Source organism: Pteronotus mesoamericanus, unplaced genomic scaffold (genome assembly GCF_021234165.1).
Source record: "Pteronotus mesoamericanus isolate MK-2021 breed Mesoamerican mustached bat unplaced genomic scaffold, CSHL_Meso_final contig_130, whole genome shotgun sequence".
NCBI lineage: Eukaryota > Metazoa > Chordata > Mammalia > Chiroptera > Mormoopidae > Pteronotus > Pteronotus mesoamericanus.
The window spans coordinates 4365154-4377487 of NW_026555060.1; the positions used below are offsets into that span (position 1 = coordinate 4365154).

The 12334-nt window shown below is 36.5% G+C and overlaps 1 protein-coding gene across 5 annotated transcripts in view; it reads right to left on the minus strand.

Annotated features, from left to right (window-relative positions):
- Nucleotides 1–9344: 9344 nt before the first annotated feature.
- The window catches only part of G3BP2 (G3BP stress granule assembly factor 2), an 82472-nt gene continuing 79482 nt past the window's right edge, over nt 9345–12334 (minus strand). For all 5 annotated transcript variants that reach the window (XM_054591650.1, XM_054591680.1, XM_054591667.1 and 2 more), the window contains one exon: nt 9345–12247. In XM_054591650.1, the coding sequence (XP_054447625.1) occupies nt 11975–12247 (273 nt within the window). In that variant the 3' untranslated portion in view covers nt 9345–11974. The remainder of the gene's footprint in view (nt 12248–12334) is intronic.

The window sequence follows — 12334 nt, forward strand, 5'->3', positions numbered from 1 at the left end:
TTGAAATAAATAGTTATGAGAGAAGTTATTTGTATGAAAGGAATTCAAAATAGTAACATGTGCCCACTTGAAATAACTGGCTCTGTTTTATGGGACTTGGCATCCCCAAGGACAAGAATGGAGAAAATAGAGAGTATATAAGCTACCCCTTAGAGAATTTTAGCACAGATTAAACAAAGGAGTTAAGAAATCAAGGATGATGAAGAAAGCACCACTGCCCTGGCCAAGTAGCGCAGTCGGTTAGAGTGCCATCCCAATATGCCAAGTTTGCAGATTCAAACCCTGGTCAGGACACATGCAAGAGTCAACCAATGAATGCATAAACAAGTGGAGATGTTTGTTTCTCTCTAAAATCAATTAATAAAAAAATTAAAGCACCATTGAAATGGCTTGCCATGGGTTCCAGCTAGATAGGAAGACAAATGATCACAGAAGTTAGCTAATAAACTGAAAATACAGAGGCATCGAGGGAGTGAAAGTCATCATAGGCATGAAGAATAAGTTTATAAGGAGTGAAATAGGAGAAAAAGTTACTGTCAAAGAAATCAATTGTGAATTTAAGATCTTAAAGGCACTATCTTCATCAACTGGATTCAGTGCTGTATCTCTGAGGATTACTCAATAAAAGTTGGAACAAACATCAGGAGCAAAATTGGAACCTCCCCTTTGGATTTGGGAAAACAGTAGAAATATAATATCATGCAATTCTGTGGTTAAGACATGTTATCTCCGTAACCTCTATGAAGCTGCTGATAAAGGTTTCTTGCCTACCAGGTTTTTAAAGTGTAAAGGGTACTTTAGAATGGCAGCAAAGTTCCCAATAATCAAGGTTATTATTGACTTTGCCCAGCAAAAGCTGTTAAGCTCCCCTGAAGGGTGGCTACTAGGGTTCTGCATGAAAGTTCTAAATGACTAAACAACCGAATGGTGACATGCTTCTCCTCCACTCCCACCCTGCTGTAGTTTCTCAATTATCATTTTTGTGTTTTCTTAATGAAGTTGTAGGGGGAAAGAAATCTTAGAAATGGCACAAAATCATGATCAGTTCTAAAGGATGGGATGTTTGGCTGTTCTTTTGGGTAGCAGAAATTTAGTGGAAAATGCCATGGGAATTAAGTTTCAAGAAACTTGAGGTCACAGAATGAAAAGTCATGAGCTTTTCATGAAAAAGCATAATATGAGCTACCCAAGAGGGACAACAGGGGAAGAGGCTGAGAGGGATATTATAATATAATCCTGAAAGTCTAAAGAAAATAGTATGGGAGTGCATGAAGTTGGCAATGAGAGGAGAGCTTGAGAGATGGTAAAGAATTAAAGGTTAGAAGAGACTAAGGATCACATGACCCAGCAATTCCATGCCTAGGTATATATCTGAAGAAAAATGAAAAGTCATACAAAAACTTGTACACGGATATTCATAGCAGCATTGACATTCATCATAGCCAAAAAGTGAAACTCCAATTATCCATCAACTGATGAAAGGATAAATTTTGGTATATCCATACAATGAAATACTACTCAGCCATAAAAAGGAATGAAGTACTTTCACAGGCTACGACATGGATGCATCTTGAACATTATGCTAAATGATAGAAGCCAGACATAAAAAGCCACATATTGTATGATTCCACTTACAGAAAGTGTCCAGCACAGGCAAATCAGAAATGAGAAGTAGATTAGTAGTTACCAGGGACTGAGGGGAAGATGGGAATGAGGGTAGGGGGTTTCTTTTTAGGGTGATGAAAATATTCTGGAATTAGTGATAGTCACACAAGTTTTTTAGCAAATATACTAAAAACCACTGAGGTGTACACTTTCAAAGGTGAATTTTATGTATGTGAATTATATCTCATTTAAAAAATAGACTGCAGAAGGATATAAAATTTGTAGCATCCCCAGAAATCTGCTTTTTAAAATAAATTTACCTAGATTTACCTATTTTAGTATAGGTGGCCCAATTTTCTTCCTCACATTAGCATCTCTGTTAAATGACTTTTGGCAATAATCATTTTCTACATATCTTGATATCCCTAAACAATGTGCTTTGGTGTTTTAGGGGGGCGGGTAACAAAAACCTCATGTATGTCCCATGAATTACAGATTAGCATGGATTTTTGGCATCATTCCAAGTCACCAAGTGAATGGAACTGGCATAAAATCTTCAGAATACAAAGATTATTTTCAGTACAGTATATAGAACATACAGCTATGAATACATTCCACCGTTCTGTTAAGAAAATGGACTGATTCATTTTAAAGTTCTGGTTCTTTGATGGAAGGACACTTGCCATAGAAAAGTGAATTCTGTTCTTAGTTTATTAGTCGATTCGATGACATCGTTCATTTCCAAGTGATTAGGCCATCAATTGGAATTTGGAAACCTTAGGTACAACATACCACTTACTTTACCAAGTTCACCATGCACCATGTTTTGATCTATTAGTCACCAAAACACCTATATAACAGTGTGAACTTGGGAGTCCATTTCTTCAGTGTTAAAAATAGTATACATTCTGTTTACACTGCTAACATGCCTCTTATAAAAAACTTCCTTAACATTCAATCTCCCTGTAGCTTCCACCAGATTCTCCTGTTCATCTTCATAGCAAAACTACAAAAAAAAGTGTTCATTTCTTACCTCCTGTTCTCTTAGGCTTTCATCCTTATCACTTCACTGAAATAGTTCTTTGCCAAGTCATTATGACCTACATACTGCCAAAGCCATCTGTAGCAGAGATTACTAGTTATAATAAGCTGGTTCTTTTTTTTCCTGAATGTATGGCTTGTTTCTTTTGTGGATTCTCCATTGCAGTTAGGTGTGGTCATGTGACTGAATTCAAGCCAATGGAATATGAGGTGTGCACCATTTCCATTTTATGTGTACCATGAAAATCTCCATTCAAGATCCCCTATGTTCCTTTTCCCTTTCAATGGAGGACTACAATGTGATCTTGTAGACTGAAGTTGGTAGAAACTTCGGCTGTGTTCCTAAATAAGTGGGGGAGGGCCATACCACTGACCTCTTCACTTCATTACCACTTTTTTATATGAGGAAAAGAACTATTGCATTTGAGCCATTAGACATCTTGAAGCCTATTTAGTATAGCATAATAAATCTTTTTTGCTTCTACTTTATTCAACCTCTCAACAGCATTTGAGTCATCTACCTATTTCCTTTAGTCCTATTTCCATTTGCATGCCTGTGCTAGAACTCAAATTTTGGGAGTATCTAAGGGCTCAGTACTCAGTCTCTGTACACTTTCTCCCTGTGAGATCTCATCTAATCCAATAGCTGCAAAGACATAAGGATGACTCATAGCACTGAGCTTTCCTCAGAATTCCAAAATCATACCAAGTGACATTCATTCTTGGATATCCAATTGGCATATGAAACAGCATGGCTAATAAAGCAAACTGTTGATCTTCCTGCCACAATCTACTCCTGCTCCTCTTCTCTCCTGCATCAAAATCCCAGGAATCCCTTGAATGTTATCTATCTCTCGTATTCAAAATCCAATCTATGAAAGTCTTGTTGAGTTCGATCTGCAAAATAAACCTTATCAGCTAACCATTTATCAGAATCTTCACTGCTACAACTCTAACCCAAGCCACCATCACCATTAACTGAGATCTTTCTTCCTGACTGGCCCCTCACTAATTCAGATCGCAGTTCCCTGTTCAGATCCCTACAACCCCAATGGAAGAGTAAAATCCAAGCTACAAGGCGTCCCTCCAACTGGCTCTTATCTACCTCTTGGTATCAGCTGCTTACTGTTTTGGCCATACTGGCCTTACTGCCCTTGAATACAACACACTTTCCAAAGGATATCTGCCATCTGTCCTTCCTTCCTTTTTGGAATGTTCTTCCAGATCTCAGGACTGCCTTCTCTTCATTTCAGACATCAAATGTACCTGTCCGAGCCCTTTCATTACTACCCTTGATAATGACTTAAGAGCCCCATCTCCAGTCATTGTTACATTCTCTACCTTAACTAGTTCTACCCATTAACCCTATGATCTTGGATTCTCTACCTTAACTAGTTCTACCCATTAACCCTATGACCTTCGAAAAGTAGTTAATCCCATGGTGCTTGGGTTAACCCTTCTGCAAAATAAGTAGTACTCCTCTTCAAAGGACTACTGTTAGGACTAATTTAGTTGCATCGTGCCCAGGACTAATAAGGACTGATTACTTATTTACATACTTGTTGCTTCCCTCCCTTAAAAAAAAAAAAAAAAAAAAAAAAAAAAGGAAAGAAAAAGAAACAAGTTTCCTGAGAGCAGGCTGTACCTGCTGTATGACTAGCAATCATCTAGGAAGGTTTCTGGCTCATATTAGATGCTAATAGTCACTGGGTACTCTGCAAGTCTTTGTCACTCAACACATATTTGTTACATAAATGCTTTGAAACATCACTCTGTCATTTCTGATGTCACCATTCATTGAAATATTTTTCGTATCTTTTCTATGCCAAAGTCACTATTCTCACCACCATATGCCAGGTAGTTTTGGTTTTTCCTCTCCAAGCTTTTTTTTTTTAAACTTAGGGTTATCAAAGATAGAGCGTGTAAAATGACAGGACCTCAATTTTTTCTTTAATTCAGAGACTCACAGTATTTGACAGCTATTTCATTTGTTTCAAGTCTCCACTCTGTCTCATTACTTACCTGAATGCAGTAGCTGATTAAGGGATCATTAATTTTAGGCCCACTAATGCTGGAGGCTATTTACAATCTTCTAAATTAAAGCCAGGAAAAATGTGGTGCGTTTAAATTTCTGATACTTAAAACTCCTTTTCTAAAAGTAAATAAGTCATCCTTTAAAGCAGATCAACTTAGAGCTAATCCAGTACTTCAGATCATTTCATACTAGTGTGCTTATCCTTTCTGAGCCTCAGTCTCTTTGGCAGTAGACTATATACCTATACTTGGCTTGCCTAAATTTTAAATCAGATGTAAAGCTACCAGCAGTGATTCATAGTCCTTAAATATTGCAGAAAACTCATTTTCGAGATAAAAACAAGGTAACTACATTTTTTGTTTACACTATTTTCAAGAAGTGTCTGCTTGTCATTGACTTCTCTTTATGCTATCCAGAACTTGTCATTCTAAATTCAAGAGCTCCTAAATTCAGCAGCCAAAAAATAAGCTAAACCTATTCTCTCACGTAACTATAGCAAGTCTATCAATTTTCCTGCTTCCTTCTTTATCCCATCTATCCTCTACAAGGATATCACTCCAATGCTGCCTTCTCTTTAATGGTTTCCTTGTGCAATTAGAAGAAAATCCAAATTAACTTACTCTGACAGATTACATGATGTAGTCCGTCTCCTACCTCGCCACTTAACTATTTTGCCACCCTTTGACTCAAGCCCATGTACCCTAGCCTCTTATCATTACCCTGCAAGGTTTTATGAGAGGGGGCACCTAAAGAGAATTTATTTAAAAAATTTTATTTATTCTTCAGTCACCTTCAACGTACAATCTGATGCAACACACCTATTGAGACGTTTTTTCCACTGCTCAAAGCAGTTTTTGAATTTGTCAATTTTGATACCTTTTAGAGCTTCTGACATTGTTGGTTTCACCTCTTCCACATCAGTAAAACGTTTCCCTTCAAGGACCTCTCTCATTGGGGAAATGGGAAGAAAAAAAAAAAAAGCCCCTGGGGAGATCAGGTGAATAGAGGGTCGGGGATGGGGGTCCTGTGTTTTTTGGTCAAAATCTGCTCTCAGCTCAGTGTGAGCAGGGGCACTCATAAATCATCCATTGTGAAAAGGGCAAATGTGTTGTCTTCAAAAAAATTTCACTGAAGCCGAATGCAGCCTCTCAGAACACCAGCTGGTACACTGATACAGGTGGATTCCCAGAACACTAACCTGGTGGGGAAGCTTATACTACAATAGACCTGCCCTCCACAAGATAATTGTTTTTTTTGGGGGGGGTTCCCACCTCATATTAACTCACCCTTTGGAAAGAGCGCTCCCCAATTCCATGTCAATTCTAGAATGGGTGATGGAGGAACATCTCATCACTTCACTGAAATAGTTTCCAAGTCATTATGACCTACATTCTGCCACTCAGTTGCTATTATCTTAATACTCTCCATAGCATTTATAACTACTTGTATAATGGAAGAAACACACACATGCCAAGGTATTTATAGGGACTACCTACGGGTTAGATTGTGGGAGTTCAGTCTTTTGATTATGTGTTTTCTTTAGATTTTGACCACCATCATTCCAGTATTGGACTGGCCAAAAAGTTCATTTACTTTTTTCCATACAATGACTCTAGTAGTTGTCTTTCACTTCATTTGAAACAATTTTGTTAGATTAAAACAGTTGTATCAGTGGACTTTTAAGAAAAATTTATCAAAATTGGTGAATTTTTGTGCAGCCATTTTAATATTGAAGATGGAAGGTAGTATTTTTTAGCATATTATGCTTTATTGTTTCAAGAAAGGTAAATACTGAAAAGCAAAAAAAAAAAAAAAAAAAAAAATTTGTGCAGCGTATTGAGAAAGTGCTGCTGTGACCGATCAAACGTGTCAAAAGTGACCTGCGAAGTTCCTTGGTACGATTGACATTTTGGCCAAATAGCTTTTTGCTGTGGGGCTGTCTTATGCGTTGGAAGGTGTTACGTGTAGCATGGTCCCTACCCCCTTGAAGCCAATAGCAGGAGATACCCCACATACTCAAAATATCCAAATCAATAGTTATTGGTGAAAATGAAAAAATTCATCTTTTACAGAAAAAACTAAACAGACTTTTTGGCCAACCCAATACAAGCTACTACAACTGTCATAGCTATTGCCCGAATCATTGTAGTATCCTTTTACCTGATTTACTCAATTCATTACTGACCTACAATTTTACGCTGTAGTCAGACGTTTCAAGATAAAATTATCTTACCTCCTTTCCTACCCCCCTTGCCAAAACCTTCGAACTCCCACTGCTCACGGGATAAAGACCAACCTGCTAAGGCCAACAAGGCCCTTATTGTTCTGCCCCCTAGTTACATTGTTAAATATGGACCCGTACACTCTCTCCATAAGAGTTCCGGTCTTTTAGCCTGACAGGAAGGAACTTTATTACCAACAGTACCTAGAACACTTAGAACAGTACTTGGCACTTAGAAGCTCAACAGTTAAATGAATTGGATGGACCAGTGGAAATTAATCACAATAGCATGAACAAGTTTTCTTGCAGCCTGAAAAAAGGATAGGAGACAAAAATACTGAGAACAGACCAGATTTCATTTCCAGGTAAAATAGGTTAGAAAAATAGTGAGGTTCATCAGAAAGCCAGATATGCATTAAGTCACTTGGGAGGAGAAAACATGGTTTGGATATCCAAATTTTAAATTGTCTAGGACTTCAAAAAGTGGATGTGGCAAAAAGAAATGTTTAAAAAATGTGTATGAAACACAGTGTAAGTAGGCAGAATTGCAATGGAAATCAAAAACAGTAACAACTTACACTTGCTAAAGGCCCAATACATTTTTAAGATGCTTTATTTATCAATGCACTAAATCCTCACAATGACCCACCACATTTGACAGAGAAAAAACAAGCAAAGAAAAAGGATAAACCATTGAATGGTGGAGTTCTCACTCAAGCCCAGGATACCTCTCCCCAAAGCCCTCCTCTTAATCATTATATTGTATAGCATCTACAGAATGGGCAATATATTGAAATAAGATAGTGCCAGGCCTAAATGAAACCACCCAGAGAAAGTTTGTGGGTAAAGAAGAGATTCAGAACAAAAGGGATTGGGGGGATGGGGAGTGTTGTTAGAGGACGGTAAGAGCAAATACACAAAACAGGAGCAGTTAAAATACTGTCACAAAAATGAAAGGATTCTAAGTAGGCAGCCAGCTTTGTCAAAACTTAAGAAATCAAGGAGGGGGGGAGGGAAATAGGGACAACTGTAACTGCACAATTAAAAAAATATTTTAAAAAATCAAAGAGATTTGGTTATAGAAGGGTAGTAATCTTTCCTTAAATATTTAATTCTAAACCTGCATTTATGGTATTTTGCCCAGGATTTGGTAATGCTAAGAATAGACTATCTCCTACTAATTCTGAAACATGTTAAACATAAGGGAGATATGCAGGTTTAAGTCTGTATTTGTTAAAAATACCCAAGACCTTATTACTTAGGAATTAATGCAACAATGCAAATGATTTTAAATGATTACTCTCTACTATCACCAACTGAAATCTATCACAAAGGGAAATTTCTTTCATGATGTAATAGACTGTTCACTTATCCAGTAATTTTAAATAATTTACAGCTCTGGCATCAAATTAATCCAAACAGTCTACTACTACATAATTAAAAAATACTTATGAACACAGAATAAAAAGAAGGGTCTTTATTCATCTGTAGTTAAAATATAAATTATGATGAGCAAGTTTTCCTAATTTAAATAAAAATATAAACATCTATCCACTAAATTTCCATTCACTTGCTACAAACACTATTATTATATAGCACAATTTAAATGAAGTATCTTATGTGGTTAAAATATCCAAATATTTTGTTTCATATAAATGTCCTGGACCAACGATAATTTGCTCCTTCAAATTTTGTTTTCAATAGTATGGCATACATTATTTTATCCCTTCTAAAAAACTGTTTCTCTACAGCCATAACTTTAGCCAAGTCATTACATTATAATTCAAGTGGAAAGTGAGTTTAATATACATTTACAAAAACCTTAAGTCTTACTTTCTTATTTTAAATAATGGTTATTCAGGCTTCTCTCCAGTACGAACTTGAAAAGTCTGATTTAAGGAACTTTCAGGAAGAATTCAATCCCTTTTAACTTAGAAAAAGTCTCAAATCCTAAAATTATATATACTTTAGAACCTCATTTTTTAAGTGTATGTTCATAAATATAAATGAATATTTTTCCTTTAATATTATTTTGGAGATGACAAATGTGTTTCAATTTCCAAATTGGGTCATATCCATAACTTCAGATAGCCTCAATCCTTTTTTCTCCCATCCTTCCAAAATGTGAGGTAGAAATCCTTTGGAAAACCCAAGATTTAAAACAAAAAAATGTTTAGTAGTCTGCTTTACATTATTCTCACCTTCCTTACTACTTATTATTGTTCTAACATTGTTTAACTTGTATACCAGCTATCCAACTGAACTGGGATAGATCTCTTAACAATGTTCAAGTCTTAAAAATGTTTTACTTTTTATACATCAAATTTCACAAATAAGCATTTGGTTTTAGAACAATTCCTTATTTTTACTTAGGATGTGTGAAATGCAATTGGGAGAATACATTTTGGAACACAAACCTATAGATTAAATTAGGGACATAGATAAATGCTGCAGACATCAGTAGTTTATTGTTTGTTTAGTCCAAACACATTCAAAATGGAAACTGAAAGAATACTTTCCACCTGAAACAATTAAACTAGATTCTACTAGCATATAATGCTTAACACATTACAGCAATAAAGATGGTAATCCATTGTCTCCTATACCTACTAAAGCCAAGATGGTAAAGCCAATTTGGTTGCAATAGTGTCATAAGGATAGAATATTACCATCAGGAAAAAAAATCAGCAAATAACGATAAGGGTGGATGAATATTTTTACTCTGGTTCACTGAAAAAGGGACAAAATGTTAAAGGTCCACAGTACGGCAGGTGAACAATCACCATGTAAACTTCTCCATGTGATGTTTTAACGATGTATCATGGTACGTAAAAACTGAAGCTGAATGGCTCTTTGCTTTAATTTTCTATTACACTTAACATCTGCCATTACTTTTGGTGCCAGAACAGTTTTCATGAGCGGCAGGGCAATATCCTGGATTTGAAATTTTATATATATACGAAATGGGAAGAAATAAAGAGTAAAGGAAAAATATACTATAAAAAACACTGACAATAAACCACTCATTTAAAAGTAGTTTGAATAAAGGCTTCAAAACTCAAAATTAATTTTCTAGTAAGAACTTCAAGTACTATACATCAGAAAGTGTAAAAAGTGTCTTAAACAGGAAAAAGAAAAATCCTTAAGCCCCCCAAATGGAAACTATTAGATATCTGTGTCCCCAAAATATATGCAATAGTGCAAGACTTTTCCTCAAACATGGAAGACCTCATTCAAAGGAAAAAAAGGGAGATTTAATTTCACCTATATTGCCCAGTACATGAAAAACAAAATATGTGCATCATTTGCTAGTTTACTAAATAGCAAACAGTTTTCATAATTCAAAACCAGTTTGCTACTATGTCAAGTGCATTTTTGTTTTTTACCAAACAGAATGGAGAAGTCTTCCATGCTAACAAGCAGCTTTAAGTGGTCACACTTATTTACCCCACTCCTAGCTTGAAACATCAGAAACAAACAAGTATGTACCAAATATTTCAAGCATACAATTGAATATCCTTTGCCATACTTGTGGTTTACCGGAACTTGCTATAAAGACAGACAATAATCCAGCAGCTACAAACTTTGCTCACAGAATTGTTTAGAGATTCATGTAAAAATAAAAGATGTCGTCCCAGACTTAAATTCAGAGCCACTCGGGTGCTGACATCAGTTCAAGAATTGTGCAAAATGAATGACAGTTCCCTGCCCCCCAAATAGAAAATGCAAACACTTAGGAGCTGCTGTTCTTTTCTCTGAAAATTGCAGTATCCTCACTTCAGGTTTACTTGCCATTTATGGAATCTGACTGCTTTTAAAATGTCACTAAAAATGTACATCTAAGTCGATTGACTTTTCTAAGCACCTCTCAAGTGATCCGCTTCAACATTCACATTCATGCTAAGAGAAAAGTCAACAACTTACTCAAATAACGGACTTCCTCCTTCCCTCTCCCTCCCAAACACACAAGACTCCCTCCCACAGAGAACACAAAGTTGTTAACTAAAGAACAAAGTAAATCATATGCTAGTCAATTTTACTGATTTTAAAGATACTGCAATTTTTATACACTTCAATGATTTTTCAACATTTTGCAGCTGTTTGGCTTTGCAGCACAGCAATTCATACACTATACTGTACAAAATTACCAGCAAGACTGGAATGATGTATTAATAGAAGGCACCATCATGCTTATTACATTACCAGAGAACAAAAATACAGTAAAGACAATTTTCACTGTACACAGCTTAAAGAAAGGAAAAAGGGGAGGAGGAGTGTGTTGAGCAGCCAGCCATCCCTGTACTGAAGAGGGGCAGGTAGAAAAATCTTAGATATGGAGCTACTAAATCTGGTCTAGTATTCAAGACCACAGTATTTGAAGTTCTGATTTTTGTTATTTAGTTCAATCTAAATGATTTCCTTGGGAATATACTTGTAGTCTTGTTAAGGTTTATGTGTACACACGCTGGTCACAGCAAGCAGGTAAAATGCCCTCATCATTCACAAACTATTCCCTACCGGAAAAAAGGATGAAAGATTTTTCCCCCTGTTGCCTCCTGTTGCAGATGTCAACGTTAATGAGTTCAGGGTACCCATTAGTGCATTTTGATGAGCACATAACAAGTTTCTGTTGGTTTGTATTTTGGGGGGAGCCAAGAAAAAAGGCAAGATTCTCCAATTGCACTATTTGTGTTTCCAACATTAATAAGCAGAAACAGTAACACTTAAACAAAATGTGCAGCAGAGGATTTTTTTTTTTTTTTGACTCAAAGGACCTGAATTCAGTTGGGCATGTCCTTTTAGAAAGTTCATTTTGATGTAGATAGTTTAAGATATGGTCATTCCTCAGTCCTTAATTCTCCAAGTCTAGATTTATAAATTAACAATGTGAATCCTGTTGTAAAATTGGGGAAATAATGTCCACCTCAATTTAACTCATAACCAAAAGATGCTTTTCACATCAAAGAAATGATCAAAAAGGCTGTGTCACATTCCAAAGCCAAAAAAAATTAACAAGAATGCAAACACGATGAGTAATGTACCACTGCCAAGACTTTGCCAACAGTGGGGCTTCAGCGACGTTGTCCTGTGAAGCGGCCTTCCATCTGCCCGGTTCCTCTTCCAGAGCCAAGTTTCTGTGCCATGCCACCTCTTGGAGGAGGTCCTCTTCCATCTCGGTCACGCATCATTCCACCACCTACTATTCCACGTGGACCACCAGGACCTCGATCATTGCGCCTAATATCCCTGCGATCATCGCCACCACCTCTGGTTTCTCGCTCTCTTGCAGCTCTTGTTTTCTTCTCTTCCACGTTTAAACGCACTTCCCCTCGAAACATAATTGGCTTTAAAAGGGGAGAAAAATGTTTACATGGGCAGGTTAGAGAGTAGTAGTAAACTATTGCTTTGCACATGTAAATATTAAAATCCTA